The following is a 22,876-nucleotide window of genomic DNA, read 5'->3' on the forward strand; positions in this document are numbered from 1 at the left end:
TGGTGGTGCATGTTGATCTGGGCCGTGCGAGTCGCGCCGGCGTCGCCGCGGCAATTCCCACGAGTCACGTGTCATGACCACCTAGCATATCGGGAATCTGGTACCTTGGCGGGTTGGATCCAAACGGACCAGACACTTCCTCGCTGCTGCAACAACAACAACGCGATATCATCGTCGCCCTGACCCACGCTGCGGAGCGCTACGACACCCAGTCATCTCACTCTCCCGACCTCCTCACTCGCACGCTCGATAGTGCGCTCCGCCGCAACACGCTGCACCAACTCGCCCGCAACATCCCCGACGAGGCTGCGGCACACCCACCATGGCCGCCCGGAAGCTTGCCCAAGAGGTCGATCGATGCTTCAAGAAAGTCGCAGAAGGAGTCACCGCCTTCGAGGGCGTATACGACAAGCTTCAACAATCGACGAATCCCGCGCAGAAGGAGAAGCTCGAGGATGCGCTAAAGAAGGAGATAAAGAAGCTTCAGCGGTCGCGCGACCAGATCAAGGCCTGGGCTGCGAGCAATGAGATCAAGGACAAGAAGCCTTTGCTGGACCAGCGCAAGCTGATCGAGACAGTGCGTGGCCTGGTCAGCATGTTTGTTCACTTGTGCACGAGCTAACTGCGGCACAGCAAATGGAGAAGTTCAAGGCTGTCGAGAAGGAAATGAAGACCAAGGCATACTCGAAAGAAGGTCTGTCAGCGGCATCCAAGCTAGATCCAAAGGAAAAGGAGAAGCTCGAAGTGTGCCAATTCCTTTCCGACATGGTCGACGAGCTCGAGCGACAGATTGAAACGACAGAAGCGGAAACGGCGTCACTGCAGGCAAACATGAAGAAGAGCAGGAAAGACACGTCCAAAGCGGAAAGGATAGCCGAGCTTGAGCGGACAGTCGAGAGGCATCAGTGGCACATTGGCAAGCTGGAGCTGTTACGGCGGTCATTGGAGAATGACGGAATCGAGCTGGAGCAAGTCAAAGAGCTGGACGACAGCATCAGATACTACGTCGAAAATAATCAAGAGGTTGACTTCATGGAGGACGATTCAATCTACGACGATCTGAATCTGCAAGAGGGCGAGGATCTGTACGGAATGACGGCCGAGGCGGACCGGGTGTCTTCCCAGGACACACAATCAATACAGGACGACACGCCCGACGAGGGTTTCAGGAATCCGGCGCCCCCATTGGGAAAGACGAAATCGTCGCAAGAGACAACGACTGCAACCACGAGGAGGCCATCGACCCAGCTCAAGTCGCCGCTGCCGACGTTATCGACGCTACATACACCTGCACCTCATACAACGAATGGCGTGCCCGCAACCAACATGAAGCCGGCGCCCCTGCCCGCTCAAGGCGCACCGCTCAAGTACGCGTCAGCAGCTGCCGCAGCTGCCGCAAGCGACAAGAACAGCGTGGGGATTGCACCATTACCTCCCCCGCCAGGCGCCGCACAGCACCTGTCGTCCCGTCCAAGTGCAGCGAATTCTCCAGCAACCAATCACTCGCAACCTGCTGCAGCCACTCCGGCCCAACGTCCGGCTGTTCCGAATGCGCCTAGCCACGACGGTACCTCCAGTGCCGTCTCCGCAAAGTCACCCGCTCCGAGCCATTCTAGCGTCGCCGCACCAAGCACTGACGCGAGTAGCATCCCGCCGACACCAGCGACGGAACATGTGGAAGCTAAGAAGGCAAGTGCAAAGGAAGCAAAGGCAGCTAAGCAGGTTGAAACTAAGGAGGAGCCGTTGACAAACGGCAATGGCAACAAGCACCCTGAGCCCCAGGAAGAGGAATCGGTCTATCACCTTCCGTCGAGTCTCCAGGATCTCCTCGAATCTTTCGAAGCGACGAAAGAGGATACTCTCAACAGCCCAGAACATCGCGAAATGCTCGCCATCTCGCATGCCTCGCACCCTGAGTCCGTTGATGCCGACAAGCCTCGCCACTACAAGCCGCAGAACCCCTACCCTTACACGCCGTCGCACTACCCGCAGGAGCCGCTCTCCATATTTGATGACCCTAGGCTTTATTCTCGCGTCGACACTGATTCCCTGTTCTACGCATTCTACTACCGTCAAGGAACGTACGAGCAGTACCTCGCAGCGAAGGCGCTCAAGAGCCAGAGTTGGCGCTTCCACAAGCAGTACCAGACCTGGTTCCAGCGACACGAGGAGCCCAAGTCCATCACTGAGGACTACGAACAGGGAACGTACCGGTTCTTCGACTACGAGAGCACTTGGTAAGTGGTCAACTTAGAAATCGTTCAGTCAACACTGAAATTTAACCGTTTCAATAGGATGAACCGCAGAAAGGCGGACTTCAAGTTTGCCTACAAGTTCCTCGAAGACGAGCTCTGAATGAGTCGTGCCTCTTCCTGTCTTCGGACAATTTCAACATATCGTGGGTAGCATGCTTGTAGGATGGTCCCGGCGAGGAATCCGATAGTGTTACGACGATTATGCGAATGCAATCTTCCCGTTGCGGCTCTGTCCAGACGGGTAAAGATATCCAACTACCTTCTGCAAGTCTGCATGATGTACCCAGTACCGCTTCAATCACTCGACTGCTGACTTTTGTCAATGTGGCTTCGTGAAGCTCTGATTTTCTTTTCGTCTGCTTCTGTTTATGGGAGCTTTGCGTATACATATTAACTAGGCAGGCTTGCCAATGATGTATGGAGTCGTGAGGTCAAAGGCGGACTCTATTTTCTTCGTTATGTTATCTGCGTAGCAGCCTACGTATTGTCTTCAACATTGCGCAGAAAGAAGATAAATGGGGAATGCTTCTTTGATTTCTTGCGGCTGCTAGTGCTTTCACGCCATCATCCCCTCCAATCGGTGCTAGGCCACCGTTGCACTGCCGCAGACCTGCATGCATACCGACGTCACCTCTTCCAACGCTGCAGTCGAAGTTTCATGTCAGTAACTAACTCGCAGCAGTGGCAAAATTTTGAGCCGCGGAGATGGAACTGCACGCGGGGGGCGCCTAAGCGCCGTCAGCGCCATGCCTGGAGTCAGTCGTGCTTTTGGTGCGACTGTGGGACTGCGTGCGCCATGCAGCAGAGCGTTTGAAATAGCTTTGTCGGGAGTGAGACATGTGAACGAGTGAGGCTTTCTTCAGGCTCCGATGATGCTGCCTAAGACAGTGCCAAGTCGACAGTAGCGTACGGTAGGCTGGCTCTTTTTACGCTGCTAAAGAATGTCTTGACCTGCAAGATGACGAACCATCTATTAGGCTTATGGGTGAGTTGATTCTAATATAGGCTTATTTTTGCTGATTGGCTGGGGCAGCACCTCATGCTAGGGCTCGGAAAAAAGGCTCCATGGTAATGCGGCGCGGTGGCTGACGGAGGTCATTAAGTGATCAACAAACGGTCTATCTCAAGCCACCAGGTGGCTCTTCGCTCGATGTTCTGAAGGGAGCACAGGTCTTTGGCCCAGTCGACGAAGCACGTTTTTCTGCGTCTGGTTAACATCCGACTTGCTATAGCATCACCTGCTGGCTTACTGGCGCACCCAAAAGGTCCCCATAAACGAGGCAAACCTAAGCAAAGTAAGGCAAACTAAACGTCTATGTCAGCATTCCACGATGCAGGAAGAGAGGGATGGTTACTTGAGGGTTGCGACGGCGCCAGCGCAACAGAACTACCTGTGCGGAGAGAAGTTGCTGACCGGTCAGCACCCCCCGGTCTGCAGCTCTTGACCCTGCCATGTGCAGTCAAAACCGGTTATACCTTTTGGTCTGATGGCAGCTTTCGACCGTTGTTAAGGCGTTTGCAATCCAATAGCCTTTTAATTTGACCGTTTGACGTCCTTCTCTTTATAACAATTAAGGTTTGCGAAAGGCTACGCAACCCAGTTTTTCTAACGGTCGGAAATTATTGACCAGCTCAATCGTTGTAACCAGTCTTGTGAATTCAAAATTCGCTTTACGACAGCTCACCGCTTCGCACCTCTTGGATATCGTCGGACGGGCTTAAGCTGGGAAGACGTGGCGACGGGCTCTGCGGCGAGGAGGCGGCAGTGCCGGAAAAAAACGCCTTGCGGAAAGCCTTGAGTCTTTATCCTTGCTTCTTCGGCGTCGCAAATGGCGGTCCAGCTGAAGCACAGCCCACGACCAGGCACCAGGCCGGGGTGTTTCTTCAGACATGGTAAAGATTGAGGCGATGCTGCTGGTTTCGTGGTTCGTATCGCGCGTCGAGGAGTTGATGATGTTTACGCCACGAAAAGAAATTGTGAGCGGACGACCAGCTGCCAGAACGGGTTAACCCCCACTCTGACGGCCAGGCAGCAATCTTGGTGTTTTCTTCCGCAACTCGGTCGTGCGATCCCCTCCCTTAAGACTTGAACCAGGCACAGGACCGTTACCTAAAGCCTTACGTTTTGCCGCGCCATAGCCTTGCATTTGCCGCCGTTGTCGTATGCAAGAGGAAGAGTTAGCTGACATTGCTTTCCCCGGAAGAATGTTCCGGACATCAGCTGAGTTTTTGTCTAATGGCTAATGGCGCTTCGAAGGAGATTTAGGAAATGTGTCACCACCGCCTCGCAGAAGCATTTAGTCTCGGCCGGTCGCCTCCCCAATCGACAGGCCTCGAAGCTTCCCCGTGGTTCCCTTGGCTTGCCGCTTCACTTTTTCTTGGGGGCTGACGCTATGTCCGTGGAGTAGACGTGTCAACACCTCATCCTACGCAGCTTGACTTGGAACCACTCACGGGGAGACACTGCCCCCTCCGCCAACCAATTCGAGAGAGGGCAAACGGTCTGCACGATAGCTCAAAGGCCAACAATGCCATATGATCTGGCTGCCTGTGAGCCCGACGAAGCTGAGAAAAAAACATCACGATAAGGCAAACAGAAGGCATCCTTTGAGCCACAGCATGGAACTTTGCTGAAGAATCATGAGATGATGGAAGCTGAAAGTGGTGGATCCCAAGTTTCCTTATATCTGTGCTCGGAGACGCAGCCTTTTATCTACACACTGCTCCAACAGAAGATTTAAGCTTCTTACTGTTGGACCCCACGCCTCTGAATATAAAGCTGGAAGGTATGTTGGGCAGCAACGCATTTTCTTCACCTTAAATGTATCCGAATTAATCCAGCTGCAGACGCCTCACGGATTCCAATACTTTGTTTTCACCTCATAGGTCCAAATCTCTATCACATTTTGAGAAGCTTCACTAGTTCAAAGAATGCCTGACTCTTACACCTACGAAGAGGTATTTCGCCAGCCATGACTTCACGAGTAAACAAGGATAACACATTGGCAGTCCGGTTCGAGTGACTACTATTACGACCCGAACTCAGCCTGGCACAGCACCCGCTTGCCGGACTATGACCTTGATGGCCAGAACGTAGCCGCGAGGAGTGACATAGCTCAATCAACTCGAGATCACGATGGCAGCCCAGACCCAGACGGCCCAGAATATCCATGGCCAGAATGTCCCTACGGAGCACGGCAGCTCGATTACGCCTGGGCAAGCGGTACTGGACAGGCCTCGGAAGTCTTCCCAGCCCAAGAGTTCTCTTATCCACAAGGAGACACTCAACCGTATGTCTGGCCAGGGACTACCGGACCGTTGCATCAGGAGATCAGTGCTGAAGTGCTGCAGTATGAGCTCGATGCCGGAACCGCACCTTCGTATCCAAGCTTCAGCGCCGCTTCCCGAACCTATCCGACTTGGGATGTTGCAAGATCTGTGGCGCAGACGCCACAGCATCCAGCCTTGGATGTAGCCACATCTGAGAGTATAGAAAACGCGTACCATCACCACCAAATACCCGGCTGGAATGTGCCCCATATGGGCGCGGAGTACATCGAAGACGCTGAAGACGACATTGGCGTAGACTACCAGGGCGATGAAGACTATGATTTCACCACAGCTTTTGGATCCGATTTGCTTTCTAGCTATGCTAACGACGCTGTATCATACTCGATGTACTTTCCACCAGTTCCATCCGCAGACAACTCTACTCTGGGTACTTACACTTACACGCACCCGGAAAATAACCTATCGCCGTACCCTCAATGGCCCCAGCCCGCAACGAGCTCTCCCGTACCCAATCAAACTGAAACCACCAACCCGGACACAGACGCCACACCAACGCGCACGCGCCCTCGACCTCCCTTACGACCGCCCTCTCCATCCTCCGGCCCCAGCAACGACACCAGCCTCAACGCCAACGCCCCCACCAGCCCCCCTCGTCTAAACAGAAAGTGAGTACGCCCCCACCCCCAAACAAGCCCAAAACACAAACAAACCCCAACCCAAATATAACCAAACCCCCCAAAAAACGCTAACGCCCTCTCCCAAACACAGCCCCCGCGGCCCGCCCTACAGCTGCCCCAACCCCACCTGCGCCTCAACAACGCAGTTCGCACGGCACGCAGACCTAATGCGACACGCGCAAACAGTGCACAGGCGCGACGGCGCGCTGCTGCTCGATTGTCCGCGCCGGAACTGCGTACGACGCGGCGCGAACGGCTTTTCGCGCCGCGATCACTTGCGCGAGCATCTCCGCGCTTGGCATATGGTTGATATTCCGAAGCGGGGGACGAGGAGTCGGGGGGTCGTGGGTGGGGGGAGGGGGAGGGGGAGGGGAAGGTGGGTGTAGTGTTGTGCAGGAAGGGTGGGAGGGGTAGAGAGGAGGGGTAGGTGTTGCGTGCATGGCACCTTGGTGAGAGGTACGCTGCAGGTGTGAGTGTGTCATGTCACTCCAGTGTAAGAAGATTATCCATTGTATATGAGTATGTAGACAGAATTGCAATGTCCTTAAAGCACTCGCTACAAACCACTTCTTTGCTTGATATAAATCCGCGCTCGTAGTCAACAGCATATATCTAAGTCCTGTTCCTCTACTCAGCCAGCCCACCACTGCCCACTCCCGCGATGTCAGAATATAAATTGAAGTCCGGCATACAAACCCATCAAAAACGACAACCTCACAGTATCGCACCTACTTACACAACTACGCAATCTCCACCAATGAATGCCACAAACCTGGGTCGCCTGTCTACCCGAACCATACGTGCGAGAGATAACATACACACACACAGTAGAAGACCAAGAAGCAGCCAGTCACTCTAAAGATCATGGTGGCCGATATCTCAGCAAATTATTACTCACTGGCACTAATAGCTTATGACTCTCAGCAGCCCTACCCTGTCATAGCGATGGACAACATCAACGGTGGCTGGAAACTCAAGCCGCAAAACCGCACTCAAGCCGCAAGAGCACGCTCAAGCCTCGATCGAAGTTACCCCTAGCTCCTTCCCTGTGATCGTTTGCGACCCCGAAGACACCGGCGTTACTTCGATGTGTTCATGTATGTCAGTATTCAAGCTCTCCCTGGTTGACGAAGCCGAAGAGTTACAAGAGCATGTGCAGTGCAGATGAGGTTTACATTTATACCAGACAAGCCATCCCCTAACAGCACGACAAACCAACAACGTCCCCACTCGAAGCAAGATAGATAGATGTGCATGCACGCATTCCCGCATCCATACAACAACAACAACAACAACAACAACAACAACTACTACTACTACTACTACTACTACTACTACTACTACTACTACTACCACCATAGGTGTTATCGACCCACCTCTACCTACCCCTGTAACCTACAAATAGAGAGAGAGAGAGCTTTTGAAACGAAGTAATAAAAACAACCCCCAGAACAACGCAGCCTGCATAATCTGCTCGAACGGCCCAGAAACAAAGAACAGAAAAGAGGACCCAGCCAGCCAAGACACGTCTTTTGATGATGAAGTTGAAAAAAACTCCGCCGCAATGCAAAACACAAGTAGTAGAAACCACAAGGCCGAAGCCCAAGCCAAGCCATGCCATGCCATCCCGTCCCATCCAATCCCAGCGCCACACGCCCATGGACCACCCACCACAACTATCCCCACACGCCCTCAAACAAATCCCCCTTCCTGCCCACCTCACTAACCGGCAAGTTCAGCTTCCGCACCACCTTAAACCCACCGGTACCGATGCCCATGCTCTGGCCCAGGATAATGCACTCGCTGACGCCCTGCACGCTATCGCCCTTGCCACGGAAGCCCGCCTCGAACAGGTGGTCCGGCGTCTTCTCGAAACTCGCCAGCTGCAGCACCGAGTCGCGCATCTTGGCCAAGCCAAAGCGCGTGATGCCCAGAATGTCGCCCTTGTACGTCATCACGTCCGCCAGCAGCTGCATGTGCCGCGGGTCAATGTCCATCTGGCCCATGACGGCCGCGATTTCGGTGATGATGGTTGTACGCGCTGCTTCGATGCCTAGCACGCTGAAGCACTCGAGTACGCTATTCGTGCACGTGCTCGTGCCTTTCACGCCGGGCGTGCTCATGCAGAGGCGAAGGCCGTAGCCTTCCACGAGCAGAGACACCTTTTCGCTGCCCGTGTCTTCCTTTTTGATGACTGCACGTGTCGCTTCCGGGTAGCCCTTGATCGTCACCTCGGGCAGCGCGCGCTTGAGCATCTGCACCCGCGAGAAGTATGCGTCGTCGGCCTTGAGTTTGTTGGAGGACCGCGACGTCGTCTTGCGCGGCTTGCCGCCCTCGCCGTTGTCCACGTCCGGGATGTATACGCGCAGATGGTTGCCGAAAATTTCGACGTTGCCGCCGTCGCTGCCGATCTTAAGCTTCGGCGCCTTTTTGATGGCGATCTCGAGATCGCGCGTGCTGAGGTCGAGGCCCAGCTTGTTGACAGTGTCCCAGTCGACACGCATGTTGAGATAGCTGCCGTTCTCGTACCAAACGTCTTCAATGTAGGCGATGATGTCTTTGAGGTACGTCTTCTCAACACGCGCCTTGACCATGCGTGCCGCTCGGATATCCGACGTGTTTTCCAGCTCGCAAGTTATGACGGGCGTGGAAATGACCTTGGAAGCGTTGATAATTTCCTTGATACGCGGTACACCCTGCGTGATACTCATACCGGCAACACCAGCAAAGTGGAAAGTCTTCAACGTCATTTGCGTACCGGGCTCACCGATCGATTGAGCGCCAGTGGCACCGACGGCATGGCCAGGCTGGACATGAGACTGCGCGTGTTTCGTGAGACAAAGGTCGAGGAAAGTATTCAAGCACCGTTCAGAGATTTTTCCGACACCGTTGATGATGTTTTGGAAGCCATCGTCACCGACAACGGTCCTGCCATGGTCCTTTTCGTTGTTCTGGATATTTATGAAGCGGTTCAAAAGCCTTTCCAATGAATCTGCCCTGCCGAAGATGAACTTCTGGACCTCGTCAAGGAAATCTCGTTGGGACTCCTTTTGGTCGGTAGAAACGATGTCGTCCACCTTGAAGGCCAGGGGTTGACCAAGCTCAGAATAACGCTGGATTTTGCTGCGTCTAGTATCCAGGCGCTTCAGAGTGATTTTTCGAATCTCATCCGGCAGTAGGGTGCGTTCGTCGTTGTTCCATGTTGTGGTCCTGGCATGATCAAACGACCGGACAAAGTTCACAGGCTTGGCCTTGCCTTCCATGTCCACAGGATCAAGGTTATCGTCACCGTACCGGAATTGGACAATCTGAGACGCAGAATTCCTAACCGTATCATCGTATTGGGCAGAAAGATCCTCCAACGACTTCATTAAACGACGAGACATGTAACCAGTTTCGGCCGTCTTGACAGCCGTATCGACCAGGCCTTCACGACCAGACATGGCGTGGAAGATGAACTCCGAAGGCGTGAGACCAGAGTAGAAAGAATTGGCGACGAATCCTTTTGCGTCGGGAAGACGACCGCCCTTGGGGAAATGGGGAAGAGTTCTGTCCTGGAAGCCATCGAGAACACGTTGTCCTCCAATAATCTGTTGACCGACACAAGCAACCATCTGGGCAACGTTAATGTTGGAGCCCTTGGAACCGCACTTGGCCATGATAAGCGGAGAGTTCCAGTTGCTGAGCTCCGAAAAACAAATTTCACCAGCTGCGGCACGGACTTTGTTGAGAATACCGGAAATTTGGTTTTCCATGGTCATCTCCTCGTCGCAACCGGCAGCTCTTTCCAACTTTCCTGTTTGGTACAACTCGACAACCTTCTTAGACTCCGCGTATGCCGTTTCAATCAACTCGGTCTTTTCCTTAACAAGTTTTGTACCAGGAGTAACGTCGCTCACACCGATAGAGAAGCCGCGATTAGTCAGCCAGCGCGCAGAGAGCTTGGCCAAACGGTTCATAGCCTGCACGGCATAGTCGGGGCCGAAGTCTCGCATCATGACGTAGAAGACAGAGTCTTTCTTACCATCACCGACAGTCGCTTTGTCCATGACACCGCACATGACTTCGGAATTACGAATGACAAGCCAAGCATCGTCTTCGTTCATGTCTTTAGCGTTACCCTTGTACTGCTTGCATGCTGCGTCGAGGTTGACGAGGACCTTGGATTCCTTGTATGGTCGCATGAGGACGTTCCAAATCTGCTTACCCGTCCACAAGCGTTGGGGTTTCAAGATTGCCGGTGGTGGCAGTTCGATCTTATGGTACTTTCCAGTCTCGGGATCCCGCACTGCTTCGTCGTTGAACATGTAACCGCAGACCAAGGCGAAGGTTTTCCGGTCCAAGAAGAGATCTTTTCTGCTGGTCAAGAAAGCGCAAGTGATGAAATCCTGGATAGCTGCAATGATAGGAGTTCCGTTCTTCGGCGTGGCCAAGTTGTGCTTGACGCCCATCAGCTCGATGGCTTCCGTTCTGGCCTCCTCAGTCTGCGGCACGTGCAGGTTCATCTCGTCGCCGTCGAAGTCAGCATTGTACGGGTTGCAAACACACTCGTTAAGACGGAATGTCCGCCAAGGCCGGATTTTTGCTTTGTGGCTGAGAATACTGAGCTTGTGCAGAGAAGGTTGTCGGTTGAATAACACGATATCCCCGTCCTCGAGATGTCTCTCCACGATGTCGCCAATTTCAAGTTCGTCCGCGGCCCTGCCCAGCTTGTTGAGTTTCCCTAGGATTTCCAAAGTGATTTTGCGCCCATCCTTTTTGGCGACGAAATTAGCACCCGGGTGCTTGAACTTGCCGCGTCTGATGCAAGCCCGCAGCTTCTCAATATTGTAGCGCGAGACCTTCTCAGGATAAGTCATATTCTTAGCAACCCGCTCCGGCACGGCGACCTCCTCGATGCTGAGATTAGGATCCGGACCGATGACCGTACGGCCGGAGAAATCCACACGTTTACCAGAAAGGTTACCACGGAAACGTCCTTGTTTACCTTTCAAGCGCTGACAGAAGCCTCGGATGTGTTTTCCTACTCCCTGCTGCTGCAGGCCCGGCAGGTCACTGTTGATGTACATGGCGATCTGCAGCTGCAGGAAATCCCATTGCTCCATGATTGTCTGCACTGGTTGACCCTTCTCCAGTCCTGCGCGAATGAGCGAGCTGATCTGGATGATATCGCCGAGCTTATTGGTAATGTCGTCCTCGGTAGTAGCAGCCTCCTGGGCAACTGATGGACGGATGCTGACGGGCGGCGCAGGCACATATTGCCAGATGAACATCTCCGGCCTCCCCTTGTTCATGCCCAGCAGCGGGCAGTCGGTGGCCCGAATGCGTTTGAAGAGATTGAGAACCCTCAGCGGATTCATGTCATCAACAGCCTTCCGCATGTGCTTCTCCAGCTCGGCGTTGCCCTGCTTTGCGGTCTCGAATGACTTGTCGAACTCTTGCTTGCCGCGCGGTATCTCCTTCTTCTTGGCCGTCGACTTGTTGAAAGCATCGTACTTCAGGTGAACAATCTTCAGCGGGTGTCCGGTGACCTTCCTGACCGGGCCGTTGGTGGCGGCGCAGTACGGGCACTTCTTGACCTTTCTGCACTCGGCGGATATTCTCTTGCAGATCTGGGTGCGCTGCAGGCTGTCGAGATCGGGGCGGCGCAAGCTTTTCGTGTACTTTTGGCGGGTGGTTTCGTCGAGCAGGATGTTGGAGCATTCCTTGCATATGTTGTGGAGGACCTCGAGGATCATCTTCAGGTAGCCGATGTGGAAGGCAGGCAGGGCCAGCTTGACATGGCCAAAGTGGCCGTTGCAGGCCTTGAGATCCTCGCCGCACGTGTCGCAGTTTGCGTTCTTGCTGGAGATGCCCATGCGGCCGTCCATGGGGCCATGCTTGGTGACATTGCGCGTGGGCCCGGTGCTAACGGCGTCGTAGACATGACGATCGGAGACCTCGATGACGGCCTGGTTGACAATGTCCTGGTTGGAGAGGATGCCGAACTGCAGCTCGGTGATGCGCTTGGGCACGCGATCGACGACCTGCTCCTTGAGCTCACCTTGGGAGGCCATGGTCGGTGCGGGAGGGCATGGGCATGGGAAACGAAGGAGGCGAGAGAGGAGCGAGAGAGGGAGCCGGAGTCATGTCGAAATAATTTGGCAGAGTAGCGCGGTGGGGTACGGCGCTAGTCCCGTTCGGCGCGCTATCTCTTATCGCGCGGCAGCTTCCCCGCGGTTCGGGGAAGGGGCCAGCAGCAGCAGTACAGCACCGGGGTGCCTGCCTGCCTGCGACGAAGGCAGCCACGCCCTTCACACACTGCGCTCGCTACTTGCTGGAAAGCTGTGAGCTGGGCTTCCGTCTTCCGCTGACTGTCACACCGTCAACTATCTTTCCCTCGACCGACCTCTGCTCCAGCCCGCAACCCCGCAGCCAACAGCTCTCGGTCGCTCCCGGAGCTACGTCGATTAGGCAAGGAGTACACTCTCAAGGCCCACCGACATCACAACCACTTCCTCCTCTTACGTCGCAATCATGAAGAGTATGTGCATGGCCCGCTTCTCCTCGTTGCCCGTCGCTAACCCGCTCGCCTTTGCAGCTCTCGACCTGAAGCTCACCTCGATCGGCGACGGCGACTCCATCGTCGAGCGCTTCGTCAAGCTCACGGCAGCTTCTCCTCTCACCATAGGTCGCGCTTCGCGGAACCGCGACATCGAAGCGTCTGCTGCCAACGCAGCCATCGACAACCCCGTCGTCTCCAAGCAGCATGCTGTCATCAGAACCGACCCCGATTGCAAGGCAAGTTGCCGCCCTCTCCCTCTACCCTTCTCCGCGCCAAGCTGACGTATGTCTTAATCGCAGATCGTTTACATCAGAGATATGCAATCCATGCATGGAACTAAGGTAGACGAATATGTCCTTTCCAAGGGTGAAGAGGTAGCATTCGGTTCGGGCGCGCGTTTGCAGTTCGGTACCACCGTTATCCACGGCGAGCGTAAGCACACATCACCCTTATGACTCCTATTGCCGCCCAAGAACCTTGCTGATACATATAGGCACAGGCACCTTCGTCCCTGCTACTTATAAAGTCGATTTCAAGCCCGCAGACCTTGCGCTCCCCATCGACCAGACCTCGTTGCCTGATTCCGACCTCAAGCAGGGCTACACTGATTACACAAAGTCCGACTACTCCACGGATTCCGACTCTGACGAAGAATTATCTACTGCTATGGATGCTACTAGCCCTGTCGTGTCGGCCACCGAGCACTCCGCCACCAGTGAAGCGCAGGCTCTTTTTACTGCATGGGATAATTATGCGGATCGTTGGAGCAACTCTGAGGCGGACGACGACTCTGAGCAGGACTCATGCCCTGACGGAGATATAGATGATTATCCCGATGAAGAGTCAGTATCGGGCGACTCTGATATCGACGAAGATGAGGACAACCACTCCGGCGGCTTCCCTGCCACACCTCGGGAAGCATCGGTTGAGATTGCCCCCACTTCTGCCCAGACGGTCACGGTGCTTGACCTTACTGATAAGGACGATGGAGACCACGAACGCACCGAAGCCCCGAAGTCGCTCTATAACAACCAATCCGCCTGGGATATCACTGCCGGAAGCAACCAAGGTCATGAATCTTCCGAGACTTCGAAGTCGATTTTCGACAACTGTTACAACTGGGGCGATACACCTACCATCAACAGCCAATGGATCGACAACTCGGCGAGAGAACCCTCTGCGAAGTATGTTTCCCCTTACAATGCTACCGATATGAGCTCTATCGTAGCCGACGAGGCATCTGTCGCCGCCTACGCGGCTTCTGCCGCCGCCAACATGAAGGCTGAAACGACCCCCGAGCCCTTCAAGGTGAGCTTTGGTCTTGCGCTTAAGGACGGCTACAATCGCTTGGCCGAGGAATTCGATACCATGCCCTATGCGCCCAAGTACGGGTACGATGGGTTGCCCCAACAGAAGCCTTTCATGAACGCGATTTCTGATATTGTTGAGGGAGCCCCGGTCACTAAAAATAGCACTGCGCCTACTGCTGGCTCTAAGAGGAAGGCTTCGGAGGCAGAGCTCGAGGACCAAGACCAGGCGCATTGGGCACACACAGTCAGCTCTGCTCGTACTCCGGAGGAGGATGAGTCCATGCTGGAGGCGAAGATGAAGGAGCGTTTGGCGTATGCCATGGAGCACGACTACACTCTTGATCAATGCCTTAAAGAGCTGAGAGGCATGGTCCCGCCTGCAAAGCCCGCCGACATGAAGTTCGGACTCCCCCATCAGATGAAGAGGTTCAAGATTCAATCCAAGTGGATCGCCAAGGCTAGGGAGAGTTACTTCACTTCGAAGGACCTGGACTCGGCTGATGCCTCTGGCAAGCATGCTGTTGGCAAGTCCTCAATGGCAGAGGCTTCTAGTACTCAACCTGCAATCGAGCAATCTGCTACCCCTACAGCCAAGCCCTTCAAGACCCTCAGTGTTCAGCCTCGCGGAAATCTGGCGGAAGTTACTGGAACTTCTGCTATGGTTACGCAGCAGCCCCCTAAGAAGCGCACTACTACGAACTTCCTCAGCCGCGCTCGCGACGGTGCCGTGGGCTTCGTCATTGGTGGTGCTGTCATGTTTGGTGCTCTCGCCAACTTGCCCGAATCTCTTTTCGCTTGAGCCTAGAGGTTCATAGGGTCTGCAGAAAAGTGGACACGTTCGGCATGCCTGGGGATCCGCCATCGAGTCTCTCCACGCATCGACTTGCCTGTAAGGTTCATCGCCGAGTTGTCTCTCATACAGCACAAATCCCCTGAACTCTGTTAAACATGTTGGCTTCGAAGGATGCGAGATTAATGCATACACCTCTCATTCCTTCAACTTTTCATTACCTTTCTCGGCGCAAATGTGGGACCCCGGAATACCTTTACGACACGACGGAGACACACGGAGAACTACGGATGCTATACCAAGGAAGGGAGGGGATATGGAATTAAGGAACTGTGTTTCTTTTCCCTTTTTTTGCTTTTGACCATAGGCTGGCTTCCATCTTAAGGTTTCATGCTTTTCTTCCTTCCTTTCTTCTCCCTTTCTCTTTGCTTCTTCACTACTAAGGCCCTGCTCTGCTGCTTTCTTTCCTGGTCCTTGCATTAGGTAGGTACTGCGAGTTAGGTAAATTACAAACCCTTGAAAATCCAGCTGGTGCGCCTTGTCTGTCTGCCTCGTGGAGGTTGGTGCTGTAATAATCAGTAGGTGGCAGGTTGAACAAGAGATACGAAGGAGATGTAAGTTGGGCTGATCAGTGTGTTGATGGGATATAGCGCTGAAGGACGCGATAGACAGTCCTGACTGTGGTCGGTTTGCGACGCGACTTCACAGCTGCCCAAGGTGCCTGGTGCGTCGATCATTTCCTTGCGGGCGGATGCTCACGCCCGAGCCAAAAGCTTGCTTCCCGCCAGGCCGCTCCCGACTGCAACTTCGGCACTTAACGAGCTTCGAACAGCTTCACGAACCATGGGCGACTGTCAACGGAAGTGGCATAGATATGCGAGTTCTGACGCGTATGTGCGTTCTTAAGGATGATGTTGTCGGTCGGTCTGTCTGCCTGTTTCCACCTATGCTAACTACAGACCTCTTGGAACTTCCTCCCCCTCTCTCCCACTTGCCTGGCATACGTATGTACATGCGCTACCTGAACCTCGACGTACGGATATGCGCGTGCGTGCGTGCGCTTGCCCACACGTCGCGCGCCGGTGTGAGTATGTGTGGCGTGGCGGTGAACTGCGTGCGTGGTCCGTCGGTCTGCTGTGGCGTGGTCTTGGACAGGTGTGCGACGTGGGTTCTTGTGCCCGTTCCGCCTCTGTTGTCGGAGGCTCCGGGGCTCGCTTGGCGCGGTGAGGTTTTGGAGGGACGCGGCGGAGGTCGGCTATTGAACCGGCAGCACAACTTAGCCTCCAGTGGCTCGGCACAACTGGCCGCTCGAGTGACCTTCTCGAAGTTCGAAACTGTCCGCTGTGACGGGGAGGACTATGCCGCGTCCGATGGGCTGTGGTTGGATGAGGGTGTTGCGCTCGTGGCGGGTGCGACGGCTTGACGTCAATAGGTATGTCGCTGTTTAACTGTGAGCAGCTCACTGTGGCACGGACTTAGGCACGCCAAAATCGTCTCGTTGCACAGCATACTGGAGTTTTATGCTGTATTTCTCCAGAATTACCCTGTATTGGATTTGCCTCTTCCCTCGATCGCGCGACTGGCAGTCTTCTGGCTTCCGCAGGGAGATCTGGGTCATCTGGCCTGAGGGAACACCATCTTCACAACGAAGATGCATGTCCAGTGGCCGCGATTTGGGGAAAGGGACTGTTCAGGTGATATTAGTCTCACTAAACAACACTGAGTCGACGACACGAGCAAGAACTTAGCAGAACTTCATGTTCGAATCCGTATTTTGCAAAGATCTTGCCATGACTGTCTTCGACCTTTGCATCGAGCTCCTGATCTGTTCATCCAGAGGATACTAGGGGCTCTCCACGAAGTAACTTGGGAGTAGCCTGGCAGACAGTGGTTCGATAGACCAAATCGGGCCAGAACCAAGGACCATGGCCAGAACGTTCTCACGTTGCGACAAGTATCAGATCATTCAAGATCTGGCCAAACCACAGGCCAAACTACAATACCAGTCTCCGCTCAGTTGCCGCTCGGAATCGTACAACACATCGGGACACGCATACCACGTAAGGTGATAATATGCCGAATTAAGGGCGAGCAGATCTCGGGAACTCCAGGATGCCGAGTGAATCACCCGCGTCAACGTCGATGAGCAGATCGAACGGACAGATGCCGCCATACCCAATGATGGAGAGAATGCCATGGAAGAACACGGGATTGCAAGCGTGAACTTTCCCAACTCAAACAACTGACGTGTGCCTGAGGGGCTTAGTGTCGCTTCCCATTCGGGAAGCCTGACACTATCCTGACCGGTGACAAGGACACCACAAGACCGGCTGGACCTGTCCAATTCACCATCGCAAGCATCAAGATATCGACCAATGAGGCACAATCGCTGCGGATCATGATGTTTGTTCGTCGCAAGCTGCCGTGGAGGTGGCGCCAACTCAACCCAAAGACTCCGGGTCGCTGCAGGTGGAAGCGACAAGGGGATGATACGTTGCAGCATGCACGCATTTAACGGTCATTTTTTGGATCATTCGACTTTACGATTGCATGATGAATTGCTTTGCTATTCTCAAAGGAAAGCAGACGAATCCCGCCTCCACTTGATACATTCCCGAGCCCCTTGGCGGCCCCTTCACGCCACCGTCTCAGATGGGAATGGCGCAATGTCGCCTGCAAGCACCCCCAATTCCCGTAAAAGAGCGGAGCACAAAGAGTGGCCCGCGGGGAAAGACGTCTGATATACCTTTCGGCCGTCAGGAAGCGTGGGAAGGTCTGTCGTGAGACGTCATGATCATCGGGTGATGGTGGTGTTACCATGAGCTCTGCCAACGTCGCCACCCTCCGGACCTCAGACATCGCTATCTAATCTCAGATCCGTCGCTGATCTGTCTCAGGCTCATGCAAGGACCATGTCATTGCCCAATCTGTTGTGCGATGCCACCCGTCTGGCTCTTTGCCATGATGGCGTGTTGGTCGGATGTTTGTCGTTGAGCCCCTCACGCAGCTAAGCGCTTCGCAAGCTCTTGGAGGCAGCACAAGCACTCGGCGCCTAGCAGGATGATGCAAACTGGCAGGAAATTCTTAATCACGCACGCAATTAGGGCCTTGGGGCCACTCGCTGAAGAATGTCCCGTTGTTTGGAGATTATGCGCCCGTGAGTAGCAGCAGTTGGCGTTGCGCTGGTGGTGGGTGGTTGCGGCCGAGTTGGCCCAATTATTATGAAGCAGCATCTGGATATTGCCCTCGTTTCGGCACCGCAGGGCCTCGAATGATTCCATTTGTAGTTATTCGGGCTGGACCAATGGCAGCTCGTGGACGGCGTTACCCAAGCACTTGGAACACCACCTGTGGCCTCGCTTGCCACATCTGTCCGTCGGCTCAGGTTTCACTGTTCAGTCGGTCCATGCAACCCGAGTGATAGATGGCACGATTGTCGAAGCAAGACTGAGAAAGAATGGAGCCACAGATGATGGAATGCACCACTATCTCGCGGTATCTGGTGCGGGGAGTCGGACACCTCCGCTCATGCAGTGAGAAGGTTATGGTGCAGTGCAGTGTATATAACTGAGCTGATGGTAGGACTGGATTCCCATCATCAGCAAGCCAACCACTCCATCCACAGCAATCACTCCAGCTCCTCTCTCAACTACAAAAAGAAGCACTCCGAATCTGCCACTCTAAGCAGCATTCTCACGAACCTCAACCTTCAACAACCACCACCACCACCACCACAAACCAAAACCACATCTTCGATCCCAGGCGGACGGAGATACCAACAACCAAAAACCAACACCTCAACCTCAAACCCTCAAAATGACTACCCCCACCCGCGCCCTCTTCCGCGCCGTCAAGCGCACCGTCGCGCCCCTCTACAAGAACGAGAACCCCATCAAGCGCTATCCCGTCACGGAGCGCATGCGCCCCTTCAACTACGGCACCATGGGCAAGCGCCTCTTCAGCACAGGCACCGGCTTCGTCGTGTACACGTCTGCGGCGCTGGCGTGGCCGCTGCCAGTCATGTGGGCGGGCCGCAAGGTCGGCGTTTGAGCTTGCCGCCTAAGCAAATCGGCCAAGAGATCGATCGCTCTCTTCTGGGACACGGCAAAGCGTTCTGGTTAACGCTTTGGCCGCTCGGCGCGTCGGCGAATGCAGGAGTCGGGTTGTGCTGCTGAGAATTTGGAATCGGGGCTCCAGTAGCTGCAAATGAGGCGTGTGTGGGACGCGGGCGTGCATGGCTTTGCTCTGCGCTTGCTGGTGTTTTGGGGTGTTTTTTGGATGCGCCAAGGCTTTTGAAAATATGGAGGGAAGTTGGTGTACTAGGAGTATATAGCAGTACACTTGGGTACAAAAATTTAAGCCATTTATACTACAATGCAGCTGAAGGGTGCGAGTGAGCAGTGTTAAGTTACTGACTCCATTGGCTCTTTTGAGGAAAGGGTTTTAGGTAAGCTGTGATATTATACATTTGTTCGGAATTGTTGCAGTTTGCATTACTCATCGATGGCTTAGGCAGGAAGTGTCGTGCGGAGGTACAATGTACACACCGGAGCTCGGTCCGGTACTTTACGGGCATATTATTTTGCAGTCAGTGGAGGTTTTTTTTTTTTTGGTTTTATTGACGTTTTTACCTTTGAATTAGTTGAATTATGTTTGTGTTTGGATATTTAAAAGTTGTATGACTTTAGCTAGACAAAAAAGTGTTCATAGTGAATTTTAACAGCCCGTCAAAAGGCGTTTGATTATTGTTGTGGTGCTTTCGAATCTTCGAGCTCGGAGCGATTGGTCGTGCTTTATCATTGGATGGTGAAATTTGTTTGGCAGCGACAGGCCGGAAAAATATCTCTAACAATGCTCAACACTCATGGCATATTAGCTGTGCTAGATAACGCAGCGGTGTTCAAATTTTGCAGACTTCCACTACATAAATTGCGACGCATTCCCGGCTTCTGCTTGTGTCGGTGCTTCGCAAAAACATAAGTAGAGCACATAAAAGAAACCGCTATAGGTGTTTGCCGCACCGTTGAAAATCGAAGTAGAAATAAGGTTTAAAGTTCTTCGCAGCAGATCCACCATCGCAAGATCGACCTAGCCGGCGTTGTGGAACTATCACCAGAAATAGAGTGTTTTGGCGGACATCAGCCTCAGCCTTATCGGCACAAGCTAGCACGGTCTGTGAGCATCCGAGCAATGAAAGGACACCTCCAAAAAATCTCCGCAAACCCGCCCGGGAAGGATTTTACCCCTGCCGATGAAGTGGCTTGCTGCAGAAACCTCCGGTGCCAGTAACGGCCCCCATCGGCATCTTCGGCATCTTCGGCACTGCGCCGCGTCGGCATCGCCAACGGCATTGCCTGCCGCGGTGGGCTGACACGCTGGATTGTTGTAGTCGTTTGGCTTCCGCTTTCCTCCTAGTGCTTGCTGTTAGGAGTAAGAGATTTGCTTGGTAGGCCTGGAGACTGCTGTCGAAATGTGCCGATGAGGGCACAGATGAGACAACGGGTCGCCCTTGTGGAATCTGCTTTGGACGCCGTGCTACGGGAACAGGCGGTATAAATGCTCCTTTTCCAGAACTATGTGGTAGATTATTGTTTTCCACATCTTACAAGTGCAGCAAAATCAAAACCGTTGCCAGAAACATCTTTCTACGCCTCAACATCAACCCGAAACCAACTCAAACCAACAAACCAACAACTTGACAACAACACCCGACCCTCTCCCTCAAAACCAAAACAACCGACACAAAAAGCTCTGCAAATCTCTCAAGCCGTTTGCTTAACAAACCACACAAAATGGCCACCTCAAGCCGCGCCGCTTTCAACACGCTCAAGCAATTCGCCTCGCACTTCACCAAGGATCCACACCCCGTCGGCCGCTACCCAACCACACAAGGCATCCAGGGCCCCTGCTTCCGCCGCATGGGCGCGCATGTCGCCCGCGCGGGCGTGGGCTACGTGATTGCTGTTTCGGCGGTCATGTTTTGGCCGCTGCCGGTGGCGTGGGTTATGGGGAAGGTTGGAATTTAAAAAGGGGGATGGTGATTTGGATGTGATGGAGAGGGGATAGAGGAGGAATTGAGGGAATGGGGGAAGGGGGTTGGGTTGTGTGCAGTAGAGGTTGTTGCAACACGGAGTTTGCATGGGCGCGGCTTATGGAGTTAGGGTTTGCATGTTGGTTGTTTGCGGTCCAGCGGCTTTAAGCCTGGGAAGATGTTAGAGTATAGAGAAGTGATAAGGCTTTGCATTTTAGAAGGTTTGAGAGTTCATAATGGAGCCCCTATTAATCAGTGTTGCGAAAATATGATGGTTTGAATCGGCGACTGCCACATTTATTGTCACAAGTCCTTGTGAGTATGTTGTATTCGAAGAGCGAGGATGCTCTTTAGAGCTATAAGAATATAAAAAGTATGAGGGTACGGATATATTCGAAAGTGTATAAAGGTGAGAAAATATAAGGATGACAAAGGTATTCTATAAGGGAGTTAGAGTACAAAGGCAACAAGGTAGGGACCAAATCTATTATCTATATAGTTTTAAAGCACAGAGGTAGACAAATAGTCTAGAAGGGTATCCAATCTGTCCGGGGCTAGAACATTTAGTGTACTACGTCGTGAAAGCTGCACCAGACAAAATCCAGCTCAGCAGCTGAACGAAAGAGAAGTAAGCACCAGCCGAGCCGATCATATCCTTCTTCAGAATCAGCATTTCTAACCTAGAGGTCATAAATTCGGTATACATACCGTCCATTTCATTGCATACGACTGAAGGCTAATCCGCCGATCAAAAGTTGGTATCTGCAGAAAAAGAGAAGTATGACAAGGACCGGAAGCCGTTTGTTTTCTTGAAGATACATCGCACACCAAGTCCTGAGCCGGTATGGTCGAGATAGAAAGCGAATAGTCGTAAGCGGGCTCTTCGTTGAGCGCTTGGCGGTACTCAAGGCCGAGGTTTATGGCCGTCATACCGTTCGCATTTATGAGGATCATCCGTGTGTAGCCTTTCTCAAGAGCCTGTTTAAGAGTAAACTTTCGGTCATAGATGGCGACCCAGATACTGGGTTGTAGATTTTGAGACGAGTCGAAAAATGCTTGAGTTGAGTTGTCTGTACGCTTTATGTCAGTATTTTAGTATATAACCGGATGTTCGCGCCCAGAGACTTACACCAGAAGAAGCTTTGTAGGATCATTATTGTTGTTGGGGATTGGCTAATCAGTGAAGGGGGTGCGGAGAATTCTAGGTAGCGGTAACTAGTATTCTGCCATTCCAGGTCTTCAACAACGTCCTGTGTCCAGGCATCACTGCAGTTGCATGGTAGGGTAGGGCCTCCGGAAGTTCCACAAGATGGGGCGCTGTTTTTGTACCAGCCTATAAAGCATTTGGAAAAATTAGGCAGAAGGTGTGCTTGTGAGGTCCAATCGTTACGTTCGATCATTGCGACAGATGGAAAGGCTGCCTCTGTCTGTAACTGTGGTTAACTCCTAACTCAGTAAAGACAGTGACATCGTTTAACTTACAACTGTATCCTGTCGAAGCTCCAGGGTATGTTCGTTTAGTTTTTGATACCAGAGAGCATTATACAAAATAGCCATGGTTATTATTGTCAAGAAAACGGTTATAATGGTGTTTCCTAAGTTCCTTCTATATAAAGAAGGCAAAAGCGCTGCAGGTTTATCAGTCTTAGTTTCGTTATACTATATACAATGATGTACTTACGTTTGCTTTTACGGATGAAGTCAATGACAAGGCGGGCCGATAAGGTGATTAGAAGAGCCACGAGGGAGATCGTAAAGAACAAACGCATTGCAAAAGTGGAGAATCGGCCAGTCAAGACGAGGAGCACAAACACCAGTACAAAGAAAGCCAATGCCAAGGTAACTGTAGGAGCCTGCGGCCAAACATTTTGTTCGGGACCTACTACCATGGTGCTTGACACGCGATACCATGGCTGAGAAGGCTTGCTCGGGGTTCGCGAGTTGGGAGGAGAATTTTGAGGTACTGATGGTGCTGTTG

At 53.1% G+C, this 22,876-nt stretch overlaps 7 protein-coding genes across 7 annotated transcripts; 5 read left to right on the plus strand and 2 right to left on the minus strand.

The window, feature by feature from the left end:
* Positions 1-133: 133 nt before the first annotated feature.
* On the plus strand, positions 134-2,783 carry K452DRAFT_353090 (uncharacterized protein). Its single transcript, XM_033545807.1, has 3 exons — positions 134-577; positions 634-2,237; positions 2,295-2,783. The coding sequence occupies exons 1-3, from the start codon at positions 323-325 to the stop codon at positions 2,353-2,355; spliced, it is 1,920 nt and encodes a 639-aa protein (XP_033394313.1). The 5' UTR covers positions 134-322; the 3' UTR covers positions 2,356-2,783.
* Positions 2,784-5,173: 2,390 nt separating this feature from the next.
* Positions 5,174-6,933, plus strand: K452DRAFT_88965 (uncharacterized protein). The gene is made up of 3 exons (XM_033547284.1): positions 5,174-5,545; positions 5,607-6,211; positions 6,315-6,933. Exons 1-3 carry the CDS (start codon positions 5,426-5,428, stop codon positions 6,607-6,609), a joined length of 1,020 nt encoding a protein of 339 aa, XP_033394314.1. The 5' UTR covers positions 5,174-5,425; the 3' UTR covers positions 6,610-6,933.
* Positions 6,934-7,473: 540 nt separating this feature from the next.
* K452DRAFT_290746 (uncharacterized protein) lies at positions 7,474-12,305 on the minus strand. Its single transcript, XM_033541048.1, has one exon. The coding sequence runs from the start codon at positions 12,277-12,279 to the stop codon at positions 7,900-7,902; it is 4,380 nt and encodes a 1,459-aa protein (XP_033394315.1). The 5' UTR covers positions 12,280-12,305; the 3' UTR covers positions 7,474-7,899.
* Positions 12,306-12,658: 353 nt separating this feature from the next.
* On the plus strand, positions 12,659-14,971 carry K452DRAFT_89002 (uncharacterized protein). Its single transcript, XM_033547285.1, has 4 exons — positions 12,659-12,746; positions 12,804-13,003; positions 13,067-13,199; positions 13,267-14,971. Exons 1-4 carry the CDS (start codon positions 12,740-12,742, stop codon positions 14,874-14,876), a joined length of 1,950 nt encoding a protein of 649 aa, XP_033394316.1. The 5' UTR covers positions 12,659-12,739; the 3' UTR covers positions 14,877-14,971.
* A 756-nt stretch (positions 14,972-15,727) lies between these two features.
* Positions 15,728-16,687, plus strand: K452DRAFT_290748 (uncharacterized protein). The gene has a single exon (XM_033541049.1). The coding sequence runs from the start codon at positions 15,742-15,744 to the stop codon at positions 16,288-16,290; it is 549 nt and encodes a 182-aa protein (XP_033394317.1). The 5' UTR covers positions 15,728-15,741; the 3' UTR covers positions 16,291-16,687.
* Positions 16,688-18,683: 1,996 nt separating this feature from the next.
* K452DRAFT_301129 (uncharacterized protein) lies at positions 18,684-19,067 on the plus strand (the record flags this gene model as incomplete). The annotated part of the gene is made up of 2 exons (XM_033542406.1): positions 18,684-18,905; positions 19,023-19,067. 2 exons carry the CDS (start codon positions 18,684-18,686, stop codon positions 19,065-19,067), a joined length of 267 nt encoding a protein of 88 aa, XP_033394318.1.
* Positions 19,068-21,365: 2,298 nt separating this feature from the next.
* On the minus strand, positions 21,366-22,489 carry K452DRAFT_89052 (uncharacterized protein). The gene is made up of 4 exons (XM_033547286.1): positions 22,381-22,489; positions 22,028-22,325; positions 21,607-21,968; positions 21,366-21,553 (listed from the first exon to the last, which is right to left on the minus strand). The coding sequence occupies exons 1-4, from the start codon at positions 22,453-22,455 to the stop codon at positions 21,470-21,472; spliced, it is 819 nt and encodes a 272-aa protein (XP_033394319.1). The 5' UTR covers positions 22,456-22,489; the 3' UTR covers positions 21,366-21,469.
* Between the last annotated feature and the right edge of the window lie 387 nt (positions 22,490-22,876).

The sequence above is a fragment of the Aplosporella prunicola genome, assembly GCF_010093885.1.
Source record: "Aplosporella prunicola CBS 121167 unplaced genomic scaffold K452scaffold_23, whole genome shotgun sequence".
Taxonomy (NCBI): Eukaryota; Fungi; Ascomycota; class Dothideomycetes; order Botryosphaeriales; family Aplosporellaceae; genus Aplosporella; species Aplosporella prunicola.

Excerpts from the sequence above, each read along its gene's own strand:
- K452DRAFT_89002 (XM_033547285.1), top strand. Across the intron at positions 13,004-13,066 it reads GAACCGACCCCGATTGCAAG|ATCGTTTACATCAGAGATAT; the intron begins GCAAGTTGCCGC and ends TCTTAATCGCAG. Across the intron at positions 13,200-13,266 it reads CACCGTTATCCACGGCGAGC|GCACCTTCGTCCCTGCTACT; the intron begins GTAAGCACACAT and ends ATATAGGCACAG.
- K452DRAFT_290746 (XM_033541048.1), bottom strand. The coding sequence starts at position 12,279 with ATGGCCTCCCAAGGTGAGCTCAAGGAGCAGGTCGTCGATCGCGTGCCC.
- K452DRAFT_290748 (XM_033541049.1), top strand. The coding sequence starts at position 15,742 with ATGCGAGTTCTGACGCGTATGTGCGTTCTTAAGGATGATGTTGTCGGT.
- K452DRAFT_353090 (XM_033545807.1), top strand. The coding sequence starts at position 323 with ATGGCCGCCCGGAAGCTTGCCCAAGAGGTCGATCGATGCTTCAAGAAA. Across the intron at positions 578-633 it reads AGCGCAAGCTGATCGAGACA|CAAATGGAGAAGTTCAAGGC; the intron begins GTGCGTGGCCTG and ends ACTGCGGCACAG. Across the intron at positions 2,238-2,294 it reads TTCGACTACGAGAGCACTTG|GATGAACCGCAGAAAGGCGG; the intron begins GTAAGTGGTCAA and ends CCGTTTCAATAG.
- K452DRAFT_89052 (XM_033547286.1), bottom strand. The coding sequence starts at position 22,455 with ATGGCTATTTTGTATAATGCTCTCTGGTATCAAAAACTAAACGAACAT. Across the intron at positions 22,326-22,380 it reads AGCTTCGACAGGATACAGTT|ACAGAGGCAGCCTTTCCATC; the intron begins GTAAGTTAAACG and ends CCACAGTTACAG. Across the intron at positions 21,554-21,606 it reads CGTATGCAATGAAATGGACG|GATATGATCGGCTCGGCTGG; the intron begins GTATGTATACCG and ends ATTCTGAAGAAG.
- K452DRAFT_88965 (XM_033547284.1), top strand. The coding sequence starts at position 5,426 with ATGGCCAGAATGTCCCTACGGAGCACGGCAGCTCGATTACGCCTGGGC. Across the intron at positions 5,546-5,606 it reads CCACAAGGAGACACTCAACC|TATGAGCTCGATGCCGGAAC; the intron begins GTATGTCTGGCC and ends GAAGTGCTGCAG. Across the intron at positions 6,212-6,314 it reads CCCCCTCGTCTAAACAGAAA|CCCCCGCGGCCCGCCCTACA; the intron begins GTGAGTACGCCC and ends TCCCAAACACAG.